Genomic DNA, 26,123 nt, shown 5'->3' on the forward strand with positions numbered 1-26,123 from the left:
ATCAATCAACAAATATATGAAAAAATGTTCATCATCTCTAACAATTAGAGAAATGCAAATCAAAACTACTCTAAGATACCATCTCACTCCAGTCAGAATGGCAGCTATTATGAAGAAAAACAATAAGTGTTGGTGAGGATGTGGGGGAAAAGGTACATTCGTACACTGCTGGTGGGACTGCAAATTGGTGCAGCCAATATGGAAAGCAGTATGGAGATTCCTTGGAAAACTTGGAATGGACCACCATTTGATTCAGCTATCCTTCTCCTGGGTCTATACCCAAAGGACTTAAAAACAGCATACTACAGGGACACAGCCACATCAATGTTTATAGCAGCACGATTCACAATAGCTAAACTGTGGAACCAACCTAGATGCCCTTCAGGAGGTGAATGGATTAAAAAAATGTGGCATATATACACAATGGACTATTACTCAGCAATAAAAGAGAATAAAATCACAGCATTTGCAGGTAAATAGATGGAGTTAGAGAAGATAATACTAAGTGAAGTTAGCCAATCCCAAAAAAACAAATGGCAAATGTTTTCTCTGATATAAGATGATTGACTCATAGTGGGATAGGGAGAAGGGAGCATGGGAGGAATGGATGAACTCTAGATAGGGCAGAGGGGTGGGAGGGGAAGGGAGAGGACAGGGGGTTAGCAATGATGGTGGAATATGATGGACATCATTATCCAAAGTGCATGTATGAAGACATGAATTGGTATGAACATAGTTTATATTCAAACAGAGATATGAAAAATTGTGTTCTATATGTGTAATAAGAATTGTGATGCATTCTGCTGTCATATATTTAAAAAGTAAAAGCAATTAAAAAAAATCAATGTGTAAATGAATATATAAATGAATGCCTGAACAAGAAGTAATGAGAAAAAGGGCAGGGATGGGGAACACACTATTTTCAGCATTTTGTTTCTGCTTTTGGCATGCTGACTGCAGAGAGAGGATAAATAATAATTACTAACCAGAGTTAAATATCTAGTTACATAAGGTCATAATGAATACTCTACTGTGTCAAGGAGAGACAGACAATGCTGCAAGGATGTTATATCCCAACAAGCTCAAGTAATTGCCAGCTTTGTGTAAAGTTATGTGTTGAAGAAATATTTTACCAGTGTTTTTCAATTCTACTTAGTGGGTTTACATGGAAAAAGGAAAAAAATGATTCATTTTCACTTATAAATTACTGTTCATATTAAGTTTGATTTTATTTATCAAGAATATATGTTTTTCTACTATTGATTCAAATGGCATTTATAATAATTGCCTTAGTAGACAAGTAACCATGTGTAATGCTTTTGGAATTATAATTTTATTAGTTTAAGGTTTAGTCAACAGAGAACACTAACTTTTTAATTCTTATTTGTGTCATCTGGTACCAAAGTTTTTACAGCATTGGAGGCAGCTTGTAAAAATCAAGAACCATAAGGAACACTTTATAAACATTCTAATTTTTAACTATGAATTAACAATGGCATCTTAATTAACTTAATGAGCTAATATGATGTTTAAAGTCAACTATTTTTCTGCTGTGACTAAAAGATCTGACCAGAACAATTATGGAGGAGGAAAAGTTTATTTGAGGGCTCTTGGTTTCAGAGGTCTAGTCCATAAAAAACAGACTTTTTTTTTCCTCGGTGCTCAAGGTGATATAGAACATCACGGTGGCAGAGGGAAGCAGCTCATATTGTGATCAGAGAGCAGAGAGAGAACAATTCTACTCTTGAGTTACAAAATATATACCCCATAGCCAAGCCCCCAATGAACCACTTCCTCCAGCCACACCCTACTCACCTCCAGCTACCACTCAGTTAATTAATTCACTGATTCGGTTGAGGTTATAACCTAATCATTTCTCCTCCAAACCTTCTTGCATTGTCTTACACGTGAGCTTTTGGTGGACACCTCACATCCAAACCATAACAGACAATGAATGATGAGACTTACTTATTCAGCTGTTGTCTTTTGATGGTTCTAGTGGCAAGTTAATTATTAGTGTCATTTTAGGGTCATTTGAAGTGATGTCACTTCATCAAGTATACATCAATGACCCTAAGACAGCTAATATTTTACTTCAGGATTATAATAATTAGAAGCATTTAGTTTCTCCAGCAGTTGTGGGTTAAAAAAAATATTTAAAATTAAAGCATATAATTTTTTAAAAGTAATTTATCTTCTAGCATAATATTCATAGTCTTTTTGTTTTGTTTTATGTTGTCATGAACTTTACTTGGATTTCAGGGACTCAAAAACAAAGTTTAGTTCTTATACAATAACCAGTTTTGCTGAGTTAATACATAGATACAAGGCCAAACAAACATGAATTTTTTTTTAAGTTTCTTCTAAATGATAAGATAGGGTTACATGGTTCTATCAAATGGTAGACCAAAGACATGATAAAGAGTAATATAGAATTTGTACACCTCTGTACCTTCAGTATCACAAGATTTAAACATTCACCTGTTGAATTTGGACCTGGATATACTATTTAGAATGCTGAATTTTGTTGGAATACACTACAGTAATTAAGAAAACACAACATTTAAAATCATACAATTGTATTTTTATGTTGATATCCAATATAAGTAAATACATTTAGTCATAGTCTCTTTAATACATCCTTTCTTTCAAAATAAAAACATTTTATTTCTATAGTCTATATGACATTAGCAATCAACATCATTTTAAAACCATGTAATAATTATTATGGTAATAATTGGTTTTTATTTATTTATTTGTTTATTTTTATGGACTCTTTTTTTTTTTTTTTTGGCCGATGGACCTTTATTTATTTATTTATTTATTTTTTGTTATTATCTTGGTTTTAATCCTTCATGGTAAAATATACATTTATATTTATATATATGAATAAATTTTCTTTCTTATTCCCCTTTTCACTATTTTTTTAATTTTAACTTTTAATTTGTTATATATGACAACAGGATGCATTATAATTCATATTACACATATAGAGTAATATTTATAATAAGCATTCTATAAAACAAATCACCACAGAACATTGACCCTTTTTTTCATAGTTATATTCCATGATTATACTATCAGAAAATACTATGTAAAAATAATCAGAAGACAAATTTTAGGAAATAATAATAGGCCTCTACATAAGCACATGATTTATAAAGAGATGTGACTAACTGAGAAAAACATGAACTCTCACATCATATTACTTACAAGAACCCATCCAACTCATACAAAATGAACAAAAAAAAAGTATGTTTGCGATTTCATTATGGATACGCTAAAAGAGTGATAATTAAAAGTACAACTAAAAATTAGTGAAAACATTAATAACTTGCTTTATTTTATAAAATCTTTACATTAACTGTAATTTTTACCTTAGCCTAAATTTTAGAGGTACAAAAATTTTGGTGCTGCTTTATTTTCTGATATTACTTTTAAATTACAACAATATGATTTTTTTTCTTCCTGATAATTCTTTCTTTCACAGATTTCCAGTAATTACACTGAACATGATTTTTTTTTAAATATACCATATAATTCCTAGAATAAAACTCCTTATCTTACTTTGGTACTTTATAATCTTTTTGTTTTGCAGAATTACAAAATAGCAGCTCAGGACAAGAAAAATATATCTAGTGAACTGTGGAGCCTGAAATACTTATTAATGGCATTTTGATTCAAGAGAAATATCATCTAGAAATGTCCCAACCTAAAAACACCTAGGAACTTAAGATACAGAAGATGGGATTTCTTCAGTACCAAAACTTAGAGGTAAGGAAGCTGAAAAGGACCCAGAAAAAAAGGCAACAGAAGTAGATGGAGAGTCCCTACAACCACCCCAAGGTTCAGGGACTGGCAAACAGGATGCAGAAGTCACTACACTCACTGTAAATATACAAAGAAAAATTATCAAAGGGAAAAGTGCACAGGGCAAAGTCCAGATGAAACTAGATGCAAACTTCCTAAAGTTCTTCCTCAGTAGTCACATAGGACACACTTAACTCCTTCAGCCACAAGTTGTGACATAAAGTTTTTGCCTACCATAGAAGTTCATTAGGGAATCACTTTTACTGGATTGATCACATAAGCATCCTCTTGTCAACAATGTGCCAAGACTCCAAACTCCCCAGGGGAAAAATGGGTGTTCAGCACAAACCATATGGTTTGTACAAACAATTTTGGACACAAAACACCATTCTTATCATTTAAGTAATGATTTATATTAGTGCAGGTAATTGTTTACTAGCTAAGTTCCAAGCTCATGCCAACTTTGTAAGCAGGTCTTTGTAAGGATAGGCAGTTCCACATGTACAATATTAATAGTTTTCTTCAAGAACTAGTAAAGATAGAACCACCACCAGAAAAACACTCCTGAAAGTCAAGAGAAGAAAGTATTTCAAGTAAATGACTAGAAGTTAAATGAAGGGAATAATGCAAAAGGTGAAATTTGAGAACTGAACATTTAATGTAGCTATGTTAGGGGCTATTACTTGAACTTTGTGGGTAAGCAACATAAAAGAAAGCCTGAGTGAAGAAAGTTGAAGTGAGAGGAAGTGGACATAGTAAAGACAGACAATCCTGTTGACAAGTTTTGTGATAAAGGAGAACCAAAAAATTAGCAGTAGCCTGAGGAACATAAAGGATTTTCATTTTTTATAAAATAAGTATAATAATGGTTGTATTCTGATATAAAAGATCCTACTAGTAGAGAGGAAAAAAATTTGTATGATTCAGATGAGAGGGCAAACTAATGAAGTGAAATTTTAAGTACAAAGGACTATCATACAAGTGGAAGGAATGATCTAAGGCACAAATACAATTCACCAATGTAACAGAAGGCAAAGCAGAATATATAGGGGAAGAGATCATTTTTAAATTCTAAAAAAAAAATAGAAATAATAATCTAAAGGCGTCTATTTTACAATGAAATATAAAGCAAGACCATTGGGGAGGGTATATGATAGAAATGAAGAGACACCAAATAAATAAATAAACAAACAAACAAACTAGGACAGAGGGGTAGTACATGCATTAGGAAAATGGAGCAGAATTACCCAACAGCATTAGGTCCTACTTGAAGTTGGCAGTCACTGCTTTAACTTAAGAGTTATACAACTGTATTTTCTCCACCAAAATTCAGCTATACCAGAGCTGGTTAACATGAGATGCCTCATATTAAATAGGATTTAATTAGAGGATATCTTGCCAAGTAAATAAGAGGAAAAAGACACAAGAAACTTGAAGTGTGAAAAGGAGTAAATATTGGACCTATTCAGGCTGCATAAAAAAGGAAATGATGAGAGGGTAGGATGCCATTGAAAGGGGTAGAATGAAAGAACTGTAGATCCTGGTAGGATCAAGTATTTAGAATCAAATACATGTTTAAAGCAACGTTCAAGAGAGAATGAGTCAGAAAAGTAGGAAGTGGTCATCAAAGAGTGAGAAACACACAACTCTAATTTAGTAATATAGAATAGGGCTAAAATAGAACCACTGGCATGGACAGGTGGCTGAGGAAGACAGAGGACAGTATAATGAAAAGTCAAAAAAGTAAAGAAATACTAAAATCTTTAAGGAATTAAGGAGTGCTTAAAGTCATTCAATTTTTTAAATGAGCAAATGACTTGGAAAGGCATTTTGCAAAAGAGAAAAGGACTTTGGAAACTAAATTAACTGCAGTAAGAAAATAGTGGATGCAAGAGTCTGGCACTGTGAATTTCAAACTATTGGATTATAGGGCGAAGGAAAGGCATGACAGCCTGGAAGTCACAAAGAGGAATAAGCATGACATCTTCTCTCTAGGTATAAGTAAGATCTAGCACTGCACCTTACACTTAGTAAGCACTTAATATGTTAGTTGATAGTAATAGCAAGAAAAACACTAGCAGCAGGAGAAACAACAGTAGAAACATTAGAAACGTTGAGTTTTAATAATATTTTTATTGACTTGTCACATTTTAGGATCCTTAAATTATTCTGCTGGTTTCTTTTGTCACAGGTACAGGTACTAGTAAATCTAAATTTTCTGTACATCACAAAATATCTATTCATTGTGAGAGCTTCCCGTGTTTTAGTTAGCTTTTTTGCTGCAATGACCAAAAGACCTGACAAGAAGAATTTTAGAGGAAAAGTTTATTTGCAGATCATAATTTCAGAGGTCTCAGTGCACAGACAGCGAACGAACTCCATTTTTTGTTCTGTGCCTGAGGTAAGGCAGAACATCATGGTAGAAGGGTTTGGTAGAAGAAAGCAGCTGGGGACATGGCATCAGGAAGCAGAGAGAGTGCTCCACTCAACAAGGACAAAATATAACCCCAAAGGCACAGCCCCAGTAATCCACCTCCTCCAGCCACACCCTACCAGCCCACAGTTACCACCCAGTTAATACATTCAAGTGAATCAACATACTAATTAGAGATGAGGCTCTCATAACCCAATCATCTTACCTCTGAACTTTCATGCATTATCTCACACAAGAGTTTTGGGGGAACACTTAATAATTAAACCATAACACATAGTGAAAAGCAAAGAAAACTGCCTCCTAAAAGTCTAATTTTAAAACTGACAAATACACAGCAAAGAGTACAAATTACATATAGTATTCAATGAGTTTCCATACACTCAGGTAACAACCCAGATGGAGATTTCTAGTATCTCAGAATGTACATTTATACTTCTTCTCCATCAATATCCCCTCCAGGATTAAAAAGTATTCAGACTTCTATCAATGCTATTCCTATTCTTGAACCTCAAAAATAATAATAGTTTATACTCTCTCACATCTTGCTTCTTTCATTCAATAGGTCTGAGATTCACCCACACAGTTGGGTGGAGCAAGGCTCATCTTTTGAATTTCTATGTAGTATTCCACTGTATGAATACATCATGATTTTTATCTATCCTACTATGAACAGTTATGAGTTGTTTCCTTCTGTAAGGGGCAAAGGTATATCATTATGCACAAAGCTCTATTGATACTTTTGTACTTGTCTTTTGGTGGGCACACTATGGAGTGGAACAGTTAAACCACTGGATAATTTCATAGGCTTTTGTAGATATTGCCAGTTTTTCAAAGTTATACCTTTATACATTTCCAGCAATTAATGATCCTCAGTTCATTATCATTCCTGATCTACATATCAGGAGTCCTTTAAATCTAAGACATTCTACTCATGTGCAATGGAGTCTTCACTGTAGCTTTAATCAACAATTTCCTAATGATAATGATGATGGGCACCTTTTTGCAATTCATGTGAATCTCCATAGCTACAAAATGCCTATTGAAGTCTTTTGCCCAAATTTTAAATGAAACTTCTTCCTATTGATCTATTAAAGATACACACACTGACACACCCACATCCTTCATAAAAACTGCAAATATATTTTACTGTACCATGGCTGCCTTTTCACATTCTTAAATGTCTTTGAGTAAGCAGTTCTTAATTTTAATGAAGACTACTTAACTAAACTTCTTCTTTGTGGATAGCACTTTGAAATCTTACAAATACTCTACCAGCTTACAAGGCCCTAAGACATTTTTCTATGTTTTCTCAAAGAGCTATTTAGTGTTAGGTTCAGATTTAGGTCAATGATCTCTCTTGAACAATGCATGTAATATGAGGTACAGGTTGATTTTTATTTTGTTTTTTGTTTTGTTGTTTGTTGGTCATCTCATTAATCCAGCATCATTTATTGAAAAGACCATCCTTTCCCACTGAATTGCAGAGGCACCTATATCATATATCAGATAACTGTATATAAATGGATCTGTTTCTGAGCTGGGCACAGTGGCGCATGCCTGTAATCCCAGCGGCTTCGGACAGGGCTCAGGAGGATCAAGGGCAGCCTTAGCAAAGGTAAGGCTCTCAGCAACTCAGTGAGACCCTGTCTCTAAATAAAATACAAAATAGGGCTGGGAATGTGGCTCAGTTGTCAAGTGCCTGAGTTCAATCCCTGGTACCCCCCACAAAAAAAAAAAAAAGGATGTTTCTGTGCCCTTTATTCTATTTCAATGGTCTGCATTGCAAACCTTGTGCCCAAATTATCTCAACTTCTATCATTTTATACAAATACTGACATCTAACACTAAGTCCTCCAACTTTGTTTCTTTTCTGCATAACTGTCGGGGCTTTACAGGTGTTTTTTATTCCCTTATAAATCAGCTTAACCAAGAAGCCTATTGGTACTCTTTGGATCTACAAAAATATGAGGGAAACTGACAATCAATCTTAGTCTTAAGCAATTGAACCTTAAAATCCATGAAAATGATCTCTGTCCACTTATTCAAGCTTCTTAAAATATTCTCAGCAAAGTTTCATACAGTCCTAATTTTGTTAGATTTATTCCAAAGTATTTGGTATTTCCAATACAATTGTAAATATATTCAATTTCATTTTTTTTCTTTCATCTTCTCTCATTACTTTGTACATCTTTAAAAACAAGAGGTTTATTAATGATGGAAACTAGAAGTATAAATGTGAACATGTGTGTATGTGTGTGTGTGTGTGTGTGTGTGTGTGTGTGTAGCTGGATATCAAACCCAGGGCCGCATGCATGCAAGACCACTAGGCCACATTCCCAGCCCTCAATCTCATTTTCTAATTGTTTGTTGCTATCATCTAGAAATGCAAATTAATTTGTATAGCCTTATATCTAGTAACCTTATAAAACTGACTACTAATTCTAATGGTTTGTAAATTCTTTTAGATTTTCTACCTAAACTATCATCTGTAAACAATGATACTACTTTTCTAAATGTTATACTTTTTTCTTGCCTTATTATACTGATTAGAACTTCTGGTAAAATATTTGAAAATATCATTGATAGAAAATAACTGCATTGTTCCTAAACTTTCCTTAAAAGAAATCAATATTTTACCATTATGATATTAAAACATAGGGGCTTCTGAGCTATACTTTATCAGATGAAGGAACTTAGTACTGAATTTTATCAGATGGTTTTCCTGCATTTATCAATAATTACATGATTTTTGCCTTTATTTTGATAAGGTGAAAAATTATACAGATTTGAATTTCAAATATTAAATGAATCTTGTATTCCTGAATAAAGTTCACTTGAACAACATGCACAGTTCTTCTTGCTTTGGATGGTACTAAAGGACTATAAAACTCTCCAAGCAAACTGAAATTGTACAGCAATGGGAAAACTACAATTTTTCTGTGACTTTCACAAATGTTTATCAAAACATTAAGAAGTCTTACCATCAGTTGTAAATGTTTACAGTAATTTAATTTTAAAACAGTAAAACTAATCAGGCATAGTGATGCACACTTGTAATCCCAACAACTTCGAAGGCTGAGGCAGGAAGATCACAAGTTTGAAGCCTGCCTCATCAACTTAGCAAGACCCTGTCTCAAAATAAAAAAATAAAAGGGACTGAGCATGTAGTTTAGTGGTTAAAGTGCCCTTAGTTTCAATCCCCAGTACCAAAAAAAAATAAGATTAAAAAATTAAAATAGCAAAGCTAATAATGATTAGTTCACTGAAATTTAAAATATTAGAAACATTGAAAATAAAAATGCTTTCTTTGTTAAAGAAAAACTTAACAAAAGAGTAATTTGAACATTGGTTGCCATCTCATTATGTAGCTTCCAAAATGCTATACTCATCTTTTCCATGTTTTGGCAGCCCTGAAACTGACAGATTTCCAATTCAAAAACATAGAATGTCTCTCCATTTACTTGGACATTCTTTAATTTCTCTCAGCCATGTTTTGTAGTTTTCTATGTGTAATCTTGTACTTTTTCATTAATTTCATACTACTATGAGTGGGGTTGTTTACTTGATATTATTTTCAGAGTATTCACTGTTAACATAAAAATACAATTCATTTTTATACATTGATTTCATTTCCTCTAAATCAGCTAAAGTCATTTATCAGCTCTAATAATTTTTGTGGCTTAAGATTTTTAACAAACATATTCAAATAAAGCTAGTTTTATTACTTCTTTCTAATCTTGTTGCCTTTTTTTTTTTTTCTTCCCTCATTACTCTGGCTAGAACTTTCAGTATGATGTTGAATAGAAGTGGTGAAAGCAGATATTCTTGTCTTGTTCCTGCTCTTAGGAGGAAAGCATATAGTCATAAAACATTATGATGATGTTGGCAATAAGTATGTTACAGATTTCTTATTTGGGGATAAAGACCTCTTCTATTCCTAGTTTCTTGATCTCTTTTATCCTGAATGAGTACTGGATTTTGTCTAATGATTTTCCTAGATCTACTGGGATGTTCATGTTCTTAACTCTATTAACTTGGTACATTACATTAATTTTCAGATGTTAAAACTAAACTTGCATTCCTGGGGTAAATCTCTTGATTTTAATTAATAATTATTTTATACACTGCTAGATTCCAATTGCTAATATTTTGTTGAAGATTCTGGCATCTATATTTATGAGGAGTATTGGTCTGTAGTATCTTTGTTATTCATGGTGGGTCTCTTGCACCTCTCCTAATAGTTTATATGAGGTAAGTCATAGTAAGCCACTAGAAAGTTTATAATAAAGAGATGGCACAGATGGGGCCAGTCATGTCAAAAATACCAACCTTGTGATTAAAAGGTTGGTCCCTGAGCCATGGGACACAAGTCATACCTAAGAAGAGTAAGTGGATTGGAGACTGAGCCAACTGACAATGATTCAACCAGGCCTACACAATTAAACCCCAACAAGTACTCTGGACAATGAAACTCAGGTTAGCCTAGCTGGAAATACACTGATAGATCGGAGGTGATGTACCTCTAGGCCAACAGATAATTCACATTTATACCCTCTCACATCTTTCTCTATGTGACTCTCCCTTTGGATGGTTCTGATTTGATACTTTGGGTTAAATATGATCCTAAGTACAGCATTTTCTGAATTCTGTGAGTCATTCTAGTATATTATTGAAACTAAAGAGGTAGTGAGTACCCCCACATTTCTAACCAGCTAGCAATAACTGGGTGACCCTAGGGATCCCTGAACTTGCAGCTGGCATCAAAAGTAAGGGTAGTCTCAGAGGACTATGTCCTTAACCTGTAAAATTTTGGTCCAACTCAGATAGCTAGTATCTAAACTTACTGTAATTCTGTCTCAACTTCTCTTATAGGAGGTAAAATGGTGGAAGAATAAGCCATATGGATAGCATTATCCCTGTATTTCAGTGTCTGACAGAAATAAATTTATAAAAATCATCAAAATGTTATGTTTCATTAGAGTTATACACTGTAAGCTATAGATATTATTTCATTAGCTAAAATGAATATTTAAAATTGTTTTTAAATATGTATATATTTCTGATTGCTATTATGCTCAATTATTCACTCTATTATGGTGTCAGAGAGCATTAAGTCAATACGCAATTACCAAACTGACCTACATTAGACCTGTTTTTCTTTTTTTTTAATGATTCCTAGATGAAAGGATTTAAGGAAAACTATGAATTGCCAAATTATATTTTTCCCAAAGTCAAAACCTATGTATTTGGCCTAATGTTAAGACAACAATTAATCAGGCAAGACGTTAGTGACAGAATGCTTATAAAATTAAAAAATCAAATTTCCCAGCAACTCAGAAAGCTGAGGTGGGGAGACTGCTTGAGCCTGAGTTTGAAACCAGCCTGGGCAACATAGCAAAAATCCTGTCTGGAAAAAAAAAAAAAAATCAAATACTATCTTATTATTTAATAAGATTCAATGTGAGTCAAAAATAATTACTATTTCAAATGACAATTCTTAAAAAAGCATATCATGAAAATCAAATTCTACAAGGCCGGCCAGGTGGGGTGGTGCACGCCTGTAATCCCAGCAGCTTGGGAGGCAGGACGATTGAGAGTTCAAAGCTAACCTCAACAATTCAGCAAGGTGCTAAGCAACTCAGTGAGACCCTGTCTCTAATAATTAAATACAAAATAGAGCTGGAGATGTGGCTCAGTGGTCATGTGCCCCTGAGTTCAATCCCTGGTACCAAAAAAAAAGAAAGAAAGAAAAAAAAAGAAAACAAATAAACAAATTCTACAAGGCCAAGAGAACTGACTTTATATTTGCAATGATAATAATTCATTCAAAACCTCTTTTCTGCTGAGTATAATGGCACAAACCTGTAATCCCAGCTACTCAGGAGGCTGAGGCAGGATGATTTCAAGTTCAAAGACAGACAGGGAAAATGAGTGAGGCCTTGTCTCAAAATATAAAACAAAAAAGCTGGGAATGGCCAGGCGCACATGCCTATAATCCCAGCCACTCAGGAGGCTGAGGCAGGAGGATCACAAGTTCAAAGCCAACCTCAGAAAAAGTGAGACGGTAAGCCACTCAGTGAGACACTGTCTCTAAAGAAAATACAAAATAAGGCTAGAGAAAATACAAAATGTGGCTCAGTGGTAGAGTGCCCCTGAGTTCAATCCACAGTTACCACCACCACCACCCCAAAAAAACAGGCTGGGATGTAAAGAATCCTGCATTCCAAAAAAAGAAGAGTGAGAGAATGGCAGTGGAGTTAGAGAAAAGTTAACTTATTTGAGATTTAGACATTAGAATCAACTAGCTTGTATATTTTCTTGATGAAGAAGACAGAGAAAGAGGATTTAAGGGATGACTAAGCAGACAGTTTGCTGAAATGGAGAATAACAGAAAGTTGAACAAGAGATGTAAGTTAATTTTATACCTATTGATTTTGAGCCCAGGACATCCCACTAGAGATGTCCAGTAGGAAATTAAATATATATTTCTATCTCAAATTCATAATAGAAACTGGAATTGGGATACAGACTTAGAAGTCATGAACACACTAATGGTAAATAAAGTGCTGTGAATGGATATAGTCACTTGAGCACTGTATGAAGTATGACAAGTGCCTAGGTCAGACCCTAAGCATCACCAATTAAAGAATAGGCAGATGGGCTGGGGTTGTGTCTCAGCGGGAGAGTGCTCATCTTGCACATGCGAGACCCTGGGTTCGAGCCTCAGCACCACATAAAAATAAATAAGTGAAATAAAGGTATTGTGTCCAACTACAACAAAAAAATATAAAAAAAAATAGGCAGAGGTCATTGTCTTCAAGTTATACATTAAATTCACCATATTTGTGAATGTAATGTTCAAAGATTAGTTTTGAAATTCCTCAGATAAATCTCAAAAATCAAAAACTACCTTTAAAAAGATGTAAAAAAGAAAGGAAATTCATATTATGGTTCATTTATGTGTTGGTTCTCTTTTCACATGTATTCAATTACTGCCCATATAACCTTTTAAGATATATCAATTAGTAAAATAAGGAAATAAATAGCTCATGCCAGGTCCCAAAGACACGATGGCCCAATTAAAACCAAGCTGGAACCTGAGAATTTCAAAGTGATTCTATATGACCTTTGTGACCCAAGTGCTTGAAAGAACAGTCTATTAAATTTTTCTAAAAATTATCTCTTATAATAATCAAATTCAGAGTTCATAAAAGTTTAGGACCAGAAGATAATCCAATTTATTTTATAGTTAAATTGAGGGACTTAGAGATTAAAGGATTTCACCAAAATATAATACTTTAATTTACTAAATCTGTTTATTAGCTAATAATTTATAAGACTCAAAACTGAATTATCTATACAACAGATCCTAAAAACAGGGCCTTCATTTTGAGCTGTTATTCTGGTAGAGAGACAAAAAGTCGGCATCCTTTTTATCCAGTTGCATACAAAGGCCAAGCAGCTATATTTATGAAGAACATCTAAGGTCATGAAAAATAGTGCATGTAAGATAAATGCTTTTGCCAGGTACAGTGGCACACACCTGTAATCCCAGCAGCTTAGGAGGCTGAGGTAGGAAGATGAAAAATTCAAAGCCAGCCTCAGCAAAAGGTAGGCACTAAGCAACTCAGTGAGACCCTGTCTCTAAATAAAATACAAACTAGGAATGGGATGTGACTCAGTGGTTGAGTGACCCTGAGTTCAATCCCTAGTAACAAAAATATGTATATATACTTTTACCATATAAATTCATCATATTTGAGTTTTTATAAAAAGTTTCAGTGATCATCAATAATTCAAAAGATATACTTTTAAAATATTCATACATTTTCTTTAAAAAGAAAAAGTATACTTACCAACAAGCCAAAAAGTATTTTTATACCAAACCATAATCAAAGAATCAGCCCGGCTATAGTTAACACCTTTACAACTACAATAAGGTCATCAATAATTAAATGCTGGTCTTTCATCAAACAACATTTTACATCCTTTAAGTATATTTCTTAGACTTTTAAACAAAAGCAAGTCCAAAAAGTCCATTCTCATTTCATAAATAATAGTTTCCCTATTCTCTCTCACACAATTCCATTCAAATTTTTCATTTGTAATTATGTTAAAATAAAACTGCTACTGTGATTTCCATAAATCATAACCAAGACAAAAAAGATACAAGTTTCTCAGTATGAATTATATTTCATATGTAGATCATGTCACATGTAAGATTCCACAAAGGAAAGTTACCAAGATTTTAAAAAAAAAACTTTTTTTCTGACAAGACAAAACTTTTTAACGAATGCCTGCTACAGATATCTTAAAACGGGTTTAGCACATCTAATAACATACCTAAGGAACTTCTGGTCTGTTGACTGTTGGGCGGTATGTTTTCCTTAGCCATGGAGATTAATATTTTACTATTTTCAGAAAGTTTCTCTGATGCCTTTCCCTAAACAAGACGTAATATTTACAAATCAGTAGGAGGAAGGGACCCCAGAAAACATGAAATTCATCAAAACTTATATTAAATGCCTCAACAAAATTATACAGTACATCAGAGAAGAAACTTAAGCGTAAAACAAGAAACAAGCCAAAATCACTTAAAAACTATAATAAATATTTGTATATTTAATTAATTCACTTATTAACAAATATTCACTGAGTTCCTGTTAAATGCTAGGCATTGTGCCAGGCACTGACAATATATGAGAAAAAATAATACAAGAATTTCTGACATTTTAAAGCATAAACTGTTAGGGAGACACATGATAAAGTAATATATAATTAGATTATGTGACATGTAAAGAGTGATAAGGAAGAGCTATGGTGGGGAAAAAAAAAAAAAAAAGCCAGGTTAGGAGGCCCAGAAATGCTATGAGAAGGATTACAAAGCCTCAATGAGCAGGTGATTCTTGAACTGATACTTAAAATTATTATGTATATATTATTTAACATTAGAGATTATAATAACCTGTATTAAAACCTATGTACCACCCAAACTACATAATTCCAAACACCATACATTAGCCCTCTGTACAACGGAGTGATGAAGAACACAGACTTTGGATTTGGATGAAGGTTCCAATCCTGCATTCCCCACTGTGTACCTGGAAAATTATTTAACGCCTTTGAGCTTTTATTTCTTGAAGTGTATAACAAAAGAATTTCCCCCTACTTTACAGGGTTGTTATGACTAAATGAAATGAAATACATAGGGCTCGGGATGTAGCTCAATGGCAAGAGCACATATCTAGCATGTGCAAGGCCCTGGGTTCAACCTTCAATACCACCAAAAACAAAAGTCTTTGGCATGACAGCTTGTTTGCTTATTCATGGCAGATTATGGACAAAAGGCAACCTAGCATGATGGCTTAGAGAACAAGCACTGGAGTCAGGCTGCCTCGGATTAAAGCCTATTCCACCAACCTTCATCATTTTAGTCTCATCACTTAGCTTTCCAATATGTCAGTTCACTCATCTAGAAAATTAAAATAACAGTACATATCTTGTTCATAGTTAGCACTCTATATAATATTACCAATGTAAGTAAAAATTATAAACGGAGTGCCTATATTATTTATCATTTCAATCATGATACCATGTCCAGGAGGAATGCAAAACCAGATAAGACACAGCCAAAAATCACTTGAGCAAACCAAAATGTACGGTTACTCTCAACTAGGGCAAAATATATAGCACAGACCAATCTATATGCTATATCTTATTAACTACACATGAGAGATGATGCTGTATCTCTCTAGATTAGAACAATATTCTCAGAGCATAGCACAATACCTGGCACAATCTCATTAAACATTTGCTAAATGGATGAATCAATCTTTCACCAAAATGAGAAAAACTTTGAGAATTTTATAGACAATGCTTTCAGAAACAATTATTTTAACAAATTTATATTCAGAAAAGCAAATAGTACTAAGTAAACAACCCTAACAAATTCACTCCTGTACATTTCAAAGAAAATTGTTTTAATCAATTCATTAAATAATCTTAACTTTTTCACATAAAACAAGAACTTGCTTTTAAATTTGGTTATATTCTGGAAGTTCTCTGTCCAAGAACTTGTCTCCTAACCATCTTGTGAAGCATGTAATTATTCATTAAAACTCTGAACAAGAGAGAGGAGAAATACTGTGAGATAAAAATCACAAAACAGCACTCAAATATTACTGAAATCTGTCTGCAGTCAGGCTTTCAGATTTAGAATGACACAGCATAATCAAATTAAAATATGAAACAGAAGATTCTCACAGGATTATACAAGTATAATCCTTAGAAACAATCTCAATAAGACATATTGTAAGAAAATTATTAATTTTACCTTCATTTCCATGTACGGTGGATCACTTTCCAATTCAGCTTTGTCTTTGGCCAACTTGGCTTTTCTTTCTTCAATAAATTCATCCAAATTATCAGCCATTTTGCAGCTTCTGAAAAAAAATAACAATTCTTCAAGGAGCACAACTGTATTATAATATTTCTACTCTATTACCATGAAGGTCTACAATCCACACTTAGTGTTCAATCTCATTTACCAAATTGAGAACTTCAACCTTCAGCTCGATCATAAATTTGCCAGATTCGTCTCCCAATTCTCCAGAAAAGCCTATGAAATATTTTAAAATATATGAAAATGAACCATCATCACCATCATCACAAAGACAATCAAAAACATAAAGGCAAGAAAACGTCAATCCTTATTTTTTTTTTTTTTTTTTTTTTTAAAGAGCTCTAACTATTTGGAGATTCTAATTTATAGAAAAGTTACAAAAATACCAAGAATACCCAGATCGTCTTTATCAGTTCTCTTATTGGTAAAATTTTGCCTACTTCCTTTATTCTCCGTTTGTTCCCACAAAGTCATTTTCTCTATACAATTTTTTTCTAAAATTATTCATGGGTGAATTTTATATATCATAGCCCTTTGCCCCTAAACCCTATGGTGTATATTTATTAAGAATTAGGTCAGGGCTGGAGATGTACCTCAGTGGTAAAGCACCTGCCTAGCATTTTTAGGCCCTGAGTTCCATCCCTAGCACCACAAAAAAAAAAAAGGAGGGAGGACGGGGGGCAGGCCCAGTGGAATACGCTTGTAATCCCAGCTACTAAGGAGGTTCAGGCAGTAGCATCACCAAGTTCAATGCTAGACTAAGCGATTTAATTTAGACCCTGTCTTGAAATAAAAAATAAAAACAGCTAGCAATATAGTTCAGTGGTAAAGCACCCCTGGGTTCAATCCTCAGTACAGGAAAAAAAAAAAAAGATAAATTGGGCTATTTTCTTACATAGCTTCAACATAATTTACTAACTTCAAAACCCCTAATTTAAAAAAAAAAAAAAATTTAACCTCTTGTACGTGTTCCAATTAAGTGGCCCAATAATGGCCTTAAGAGCATATTTTTCTCTTTCCAGTTCAGGATTCAGTCTAGTTTAGGTGTTCCATTTCCTTGTTATACCTCCTTAGCCTTCTTTATTTTGGATCATCTTTACAAACTTTCTATGTCATTAATATTTTTTAATACAACCATTCATTATCCACCTTTTTAAATACAACAATCCTCATCTGAGGTTTGCCTGACATTTCTTTATGACTAAATCCAAGTTATACACTCTCAGCAGGAATACTACTTAAGAGGTGATGTGTCTTGATCAAGGTTTCATCTGTAACAGACACATGATACCTACTTGCCCCTCATTAATGAGGTTGATTTGATCACCTTGGCAAGATGTTGTATAACTTCTGTACTACTGCTCCCTTACAATAATAGTAAGCCATTTGAGGGAATACTTTTATACCATGCAAATATCCTACTCCTGATCAAAATTTCCCCCGAGATTTATATTAGTGGTTCTTGATTGGTCCAATTTTTTTCCTGTATGGCTGCAAAAGGCTAATTTTTTAATTCCTCCACTTCCTGCACATTTATTTTACAAGTCAGCACTTACTTATCATTCTATTATAATCATAAGCCCTTCTTTCATCCCATTCATTTGGTTTATCATCAGTGTGGAATCATGAATTTCTTTCTTTTTTTATCTTTATTTTGTTTATTTATTTTTATTTGGTGCTGAGAATAGAATCCAGTGTCCCACATGTGTGAGGCCACAACCCCAGCCCCATTTTTTTCAATAAATCCTAGCACTGTTTTTAAGTTCATAAGCTGTTGTCTTAAGTGAGAAATAATTTATATACCATAAAATTCACATTTTAGTGAACAGCTCCAATATCTTTTAGTAAATTCATACAGTTGTTCAAGTATCACCACAATCATGTTTCATGTTTCCATCACCCCAAGAAGTTCCCCCATTCTCCTTTGCAGTCACTCCTCACTCTTACCCCCAACACAGGAAATTGTTCTTTTTTATCTATAGTTTTGACTAATCTGGAAATTTCATACAAAAGGATCTTATGGAACATGTAGTCTTTTGTATCTAGCTTCTTCCACTTAGTATTTCTGAGATAACTTTGTAGCTTCTATCTTAAATAGTTTGTTGTTTTTTATTATTAAAGTCATAGTCCATTGTATGGAAACACAACACTTTATTCACCTGTTGCTGGATATTTGAGTTGTTTCCATTTGGGGGCTATTTGTAGAAACACTACTATGAACACTCATGTACAGGTTTTTATGTGAACATGTTTTCAATTTTTTTCTACAAATACATAGAATTTCTGGGTCATATGAACTGTTTAACATTTTGAGGAACAGATAAACTGTTCCTCAAAGTATAGGGGCTATACCATTTTAAATTCCAGTCATGTGAAATGGTTGCAATTTCTACACATCTTAACCAAGGCTTGTTACTTCCATTCTTTTTGATCTTAGTCATTCTACTGAGTAGACAGTAGTATGTATATTTGGTTTTAATTTGAATTTAGTGTGTCTATTTGCCATTCATATAAGCACATATCACTGGGACTGTATCTATTCAAATCTCCTGCCCATTTTTAAATGAGGTTGTTTTCTTAGTATTGACTTATAAGATTTCTTCTCATATACTACAGAAATATAAATCCATTATCAATAATGTTTTGTAAATATTTTCTCCCAGTCTTTGGTCTGTTAAGTCTTCTTAATGATACCTTAACAGTTAAAGTGTTTAATTTTTATCAAGCCCAATTTATGAATTTTTTTCAATTTTTAATCAATTCATTGTGTTTTTATGTCATAGCTATGATTCCTTTACCTAACCCAAGATCACAAATAGGTTCTTCTGTTTTCTTTTAGATTTTTTTTTTTTTTTTTTTTTTTTTACAGTTTTAAAAAGTCTATGAACCATTTAAATTCAATTTTTGGGAATTGGAAGGGTCAAAGTTCAATATCTTTGTTTTCTGGGTGGTGCTAGGGAAAGACCACTATAGTTAAATAAGCTGAATTAACAACTTGCCACATTGAGAAATGCAAAAGAACATACACCATAAGCAACACCCGGGTATCTGTGTAAGCAGGTACTGAAAAAGACTTATATGATTGGGGCTTGTGTTGAGTGATTTACAAGAAGGTTTAAAGAAGCAGAGCTCTATTATCAGCAAGTGGGAGTAATTCTATAGTTGGACATCTTAATAACACTTAACTGTACGTTAGGCTAAAGCTGTAACTGGCTTTAAAAAAAGAAGAAGAAGAAGAAGAAGTCATTCCTATCAGCTGGGAGAGGCGATGTTTGGAATTTTGTGGCTTAGACAATGTTTATGTATTTGGACATGGAATATTTGTCTTGAACCATCACAGGCACAGAGTAGTCTTATCTGATGTTGATGTTCTGTACAACTGTATATCTTCATCAGGATACCAAGTTACTTTAAGTACCAGACCAGTTCCTAGCAACACCAAGACCCCGGCCAACTTCCAGCTGTCATAACTATTTCTCTTTCTTATTCATAAGAGCATGTAAAAACTTACATAAAACTACTTCAACTATAAAATTTATTCCTAAATTACTTAGTGAATAACAGACTGGGTTGATGGATATATCCTTCAATAATACAAAATACAGTAAAATTAAGTTTCAAGAGAAATCAGCTGAAAGAAACCTAAAAGGATTCTTAATCTTCCTGACACCCTACAATGTAAAATCACTCACAACTATTTATTTTACACAGGTCTTTTCCCCTCAGTAGATATATACACTATATGTACATAACAGTTTTCAGTTTCACTGAAAGACTAAGATTTGAAATACATTTCACATAATTCTATATGACTGATGTCAAATATATTCCTTAGCCTCTCTACACCTAAGAGTACTTCCTCATCTATAAAGAGGAAATATTACCTATTCCAGAGTTATGAAGTAAAAAGGAAAATGTTTCAAAATGCCAAACACAGAATCTGACACTTAGAAATCAACACATCAGTTATCTTATCAATTACTGCTATATTGCCATAGTCTTTGTATGTATAAACATATTTACCTTTTGAGAAAAAAAAAAGTCTCAAGGCTGGGGGGATGTAGCTCAGCAGTAGAGCACATGTTTAAGATGCCTGAGGCTCTGGGAAAGAAAGAAAGAAAGAGAGAGAGAGAGAAAGAGAGAAAGAGAGAAAGAGGAAGGAAGGAAGGAAGGAAGGAAGCAAGCAAGCAAGCAGAGAGAGAGAAAGAAAGAAAGAAGCAGCTTCCAAGCTTAAAGTATGCTGAAATTTGGGTAGGGGGACGTCGCTCACTGGTAGAGCACTTGCCTAGCATGTGTGAAACACTGGATTCAATCCCCAATACCACAAAAATGGTATGCTAGAATTTAAATCACCAAAAATTGATACTAGATTATCATAATCCAAACCATCATCTCTAAATTGTAGGAACTGCTTATAATATAGATAAAAATATAAGCAGATCATAACTTACCATTCTGCTAAGTCTAGGGAAATCATAAATAGAAGGACCCAGAAGAGAAACTGAATATATCCAATTCCTTCTCCCAATTTCATCAATCACAAAGGTGGGGAGGTGGGATGTGGCTCCTATCATTATCCCTCTGAAGAAATAAAGTACACATTTTCTCCCCTCTACACTCCTAAAGCGGGTCATTATGCTGTATGCTGGGAGGATAAAAAGAATAAAGCATGACCCTTGCCTTCAAGTTGAGATTAGCTAATGTCCCTTGTCACAGAGACTCACAGTCTAGCCAGACTGGAGTTTAAGATTTGGATATGACATACCTACCCCTAATGGATCCAGTGGACATATCAAGAAAACTGAATACACAGGGAACTCAGAACAGAATCCAGTCTGGACATAAAGATTTGGCAGTATTTGATCATCAGAGATATTAGAAAGAGGAAGATGGCAGATTGGAAACAGTCAGACTTACTTGCTGCTCCATGAGGTTGAACTAAAACAAGAATGGTATGCAGCTACATGTTGAGGTGGGGGACCCATAGGAAAACACTGAAGTGCAATTGTGGAGAGTTAGTGACCATGTGAAACCCAGCAATAATGATATTTAGAATAAGAGTACATTAACACTGAGCTCCGAGGTGGCACAGCAGGGAGTAGTGCACCTTCAGCAGGTTGAAATATCTCCAGGAGTACAGTCTGCCACCCTGCAAATATGCAGTCTGAGCAGACAAGAGACTTGGGCTCTGCATAGCGAGCTGGTACATAAGTTTTATACCTGGGACTGGCCTCATTTAGACAGTAATTTAAGTAAAAAGAAAATAAGAAACTATGAGTAAAACATACTCTGGGCAAATTAAAAGAACACACTTAAGACTCATAGATCTAGAGGAAGGAGCAGAACTACTGGCTAATAGCACAGAAAACCTACTCAGTGAAATAATAGAAGAAATGTTTCCCAAATCTGGGGAATGATATGAACGTCCAGGTACTAGAGGCATTTAGAACCCCAAATAACCAAAACAGAATCTCTTCAGAACATAATATGTATTTAAAATGCTAAAAATAGAGAAGAAAAAATATTAAAAGCTCTAAGAGAAAAACACCAAGTCACTTATCAAGGCAAAACCATCAAAACAAAATGATTTCTTAGCCAAAACTCTAAACACCCAGGAAGGCATGAAATGATACATTTCAAGCCCTAAAAGAAAATAACTGCCAGCCTAGATTATTATTATATCCGACAAAGTTATCTTTTAGAATTGAAGAAATAAAGATTTCCCAAGAAATAAACTAAAGAATTATTTTATAAACTAAATAATTCTTTTATAAACTAAAAGAATTCATGGTAATTAAACCAGCATTACAGAAGACACTCAAAGGAATCATATGCCCAGCTGAGAAAGCAAGAAAATACAACCTCAAGAGCACATGAAAGAATAAATCTCATTAGAAGAAAAACAAAGCAAATATGATTATATCAGTAAACCATCAAACCCCTTAAGGTAAATACGGAAGAACTGAACACAGAATTCTCAGAAGAAAAACAATAAAATAACAGGAACTAGTACATGTCTTTCAATAATAATCCTGAATATTCATGGTCTGAATTCTTCAATTTAAAAAAAAATGAAGACTAGCTGACTGGATTAACATATGCAAATATGTTCAACATAAATGTAATACACCACAAACTGAATATACAAAAAATCAGTAGCTTCCTATACATCAACAATGAACTTAATGAGAAAAAAATCAAGAGGAAATGGCTGCAAAAATATTAATAATAAAATATCCAGAAATAAACTTAAGTAGGTGAAAGACCTCTATGATGAAAATTATAAAACACTGAAGAAAGAAACTAAAGACACTAGAAGACGTAAAGACCTTCCATATTCGTGGATTGTTAAAATGGTCATACGAGCAAAAGCAACCTACAGATTCAATACAATCCCCATCAAAATACCAATGATATTATTTAGAGAACTTGAAAAAGATCCCAAAATTCATATGAAACATAAAATTCCCAAGTTGCCAAAGCAATCCAGAACAAAAAGTATAAGATCAGAGGCATCACAATACCCAATTTCAAAATATGCTATAGATGTGTTATAACAAAACAAAAAGAGCATGGTATTGGCATAATAAACACATGAACCAATGAAATAAGAATCCTCTACAACTATCTAATTCCCCACAAAAGAACCAAAACACATGTTGGAGAAAAGACAGCCTCTGCAGAAAATGATGCTGGGAAAATTAGAATTACATCTGTAGAATATTAAAACAATCCCCATCCCTCACTGTATAAAAATCAACTCAAAATTAATCAAAGACCTTGGTCTGGGGTTGTAGTTCAGCGGTAGAGCGCTTGCCTAGCATGTGTGAGGCACTGGGTTCAAACCTCAGCACCACATGTAAAAAAAAATAAAAGGTACATTAACAACTAAAAAAGTTAAAAAAAAAAAAGAATCAAAGACCTTATTGTAAGACTTGAAACTGAAAGTGCTACAGGAAAACACTTCAGTTTTCAGGTATAGGCAATGATTTTCTGAACATGACTCAAATAACTCAAGAAATAATAGCAAGAATTGACAAATGGGATTACACAAAATTTAAAAAGTTCTACACAGCAAAGAAAACAATCAACAGTGTGAAGGGATAGCCAAAGGAATGGTAGAAAATCTTTGCCAATTATTCATGTGAAAGAGAATAGCCAGAACATAAGAAGTCAAAAAATTTAACAGAAAAGCAATTCAATTAATAAATGACCAAAAGAACTGAACAGACACTTTTCAAAAGAAGTAAAAATGGCCAATAAATCACATGAAAAAATGGTTGACATCTTTAGCCATCAAGGAAAGACAAATCAAAAACTACTCTGACATTCCAACTTACCCAAGTCAGAAAGTCCATTATCAAGAAAAAAATAAATGCTGGTGAGAATTTAGGGAAAAAGGAGCCCTTAAATGCTGTTGATGAGAATGTAAATTAGTACAGCCACTGTGGAATACAGTAACAAGGTCCTCAAAAAACTAAAAATAGAACTATCATATAATCCAGCTATACCACTCCTGGGTATATATCTGCAACAATCAAAGTCAATACATGCATACCCATGTTTATCAAGGCACTAGTCACAACAGACAAGTTACAGAATCAGCCTGAATGCCCATTAACAAATGAATGTATAAAGAAAATGTGGTATATGTATACAGTGGATGTGTGTACATCCACATAAAGGAGAATAAAATCATGTCATATACAGGAAAATGGATGGAACTGAAATATGGTAATGTTAAGAGAAACAAACCAGACTCTGAAAATTAAGTGTCATGTTTTTTCTCATATGTACTATCAGAGAGGGGTGGGGGATGAAAGCAGAAAGGGGACTGTTTAGGAAGGGTGGGAGATAGAGATGATGAATACAATCAAAGTGAATTATATGCATGTATTAAATACCATTATTTTGCACAATTAATAGGTACCATTATAATAAAAAAAAATTAAAATAATAATATCACCATCATCCTGCCAGAGGTGAGATGGAATCTCAATGCAGTTTTGATTTGCAAAACTACACTGGGAAAAAAAAAGGTTGCCTGACAAAAGAGACCCTACAGTATGAAAACAGAACCAAAGATTCTCAGGGAATGATAACATTTAGGCATGTCAGGTAAGAACAGACACTGTGAAAAAGCTCTAGATAAAAGAGGTGACCAGGACAATGTTTCTCACTTATCTACCAAGGATCTTTCCACCAAATGAAAGGTTCTCAATCTTTTTCTTCTGGCAGATGACATTCACATGAGTAATTTATTTCCATGGGCACACTCGAATTTTGACAAATCCCTCTCAATGTTTTATGAAGTAAATGCCATGCTGCTGGGGACAAAAAGGGAAGCTGCAGGACAGGATACAAAGAGAATAAATACATAAAACCATTTTGAAGTCTTTTAGAATATATTAATGATGTATTATAAATTTACATTAGTAAATTTCATTATCATTTCAACATGAATAAGTCAGTAGCATATATTACATAGCCTTTGGGTTACACAAAATTGCTAAAACACTTGCTCAAACAACTTTGCTTACTACTCAGGGAGGTATATCACAAAGTATGTCAGAATGATATCAAAAAGATAACTTGATGTGTAAACTCACAAGTGTTCCCTCCCAATTCATCAGTGCTGCAAGAGATCCAAAATGTCCTCCATGTGGAGCATTTCGGCAGATATTTAACCACCAGAAAGTCAGAGAAGAATGATATGAAGAAAGCATCTTACTGGTTTCCACCAGATTCCTTTATTACTTGTCAACGAGAAAGCCATTCTTTCACAGTGAAAACAAGAACTTCTCAGGATAAATGAGGCTTTTTACAAACTCATATTTATCTATTTAAAGTTGCTTTTACAACCTTTTTAGGCATCTTGCATTTGAAAACTGGATGGTAGCTTACTTCAGAATTTGGTCTTCCCCGAAATCCTGGTTAAGCTTCTTAATTCTATAATCTTTGATGGCCAGCCTCTCTCAAAAGATGAGTCCCACTGCTAGCACTGAATGAAAACTGTATTCAATTTCCATATAGAATACTACAATCAGAAAAGGTTCAAGCTCAAGCTGCCCAGCAAACATGGGGGTGAGGGAGGTGGAGGTGATAATAATAGCACCAACCTCACAGGGATATGGTGAAGATTAAGTTTTACTTGCAAAGCTCTGGGAACAGTGCCTTGGCGCACAAGCACTCTAACGTTAAACATTAGCCAGCCCAGCCCGGAGGAGGAAAGGCGCCCAGGGAAGTTTAGCAGAACTCAGGAGGCCGGGCCTCCAAGGAGGGAAGATGCACGGGAGCAAAGGCTTAGCACAGTTTGTCTCCAGGTGCTAGGGGTGGCTGACTATTTAGAAAGCGTCAATGCGTTGCCAGACAACAGGCTGGCAACAACACCTGAGGCGGCAGCGGTGGCAACCGCGAGGGCTCGGTGAGGGCTCAGGAATTTGGACCACGTAGGCGGGGCATCGTCCCGCCCCTGAC

At 34.1% G+C, this 26,123-nt stretch overlaps 1 protein-coding gene across 18 annotated transcripts in view; it reads right to left on the reverse strand.

Moving 5' to 3' along the window:
- The window catches only part of Cspp1 (centrosome and spindle pole associated protein 1), a 115,244-nt gene that overhangs the window by 88,160 nt on the left and 961 nt on the right, over nt 1–26,123 (reverse strand). For 17 of the 18 annotated variants that reach the window (XM_048782971.1, XM_048782968.1, XM_048782970.1 and 14 more), the window contains exons 2-3: nt 16,578–16,686; nt 14,588–14,687 (exon numbers count right to left, since the gene is read on the reverse strand). In XM_048782971.1, the coding sequence (XP_048638928.1) occupies nt 14,588–14,687; nt 16,578–16,676 (199 nt within the window). In that variant the 5' untranslated portion in view covers nt 16,677–16,686. Of the gene's footprint in view, nt 1–14,587; nt 14,688–16,577; nt 16,687–16,791; nt 16,863–26,123 lie in introns of all 18 variants that reach the window. The other variant, XM_048782955.1, reaches the window with a different exon arrangement.

This window comes from Marmota marmota, unplaced genomic scaffold (assembly GCF_001458135.2).
Source record: "Marmota marmota marmota unplaced genomic scaffold, marMar, whole genome shotgun sequence".
Lineage (NCBI taxonomy): Eukaryota > Metazoa > Chordata > Mammalia > Rodentia > Sciuridae > Marmota > Marmota marmota.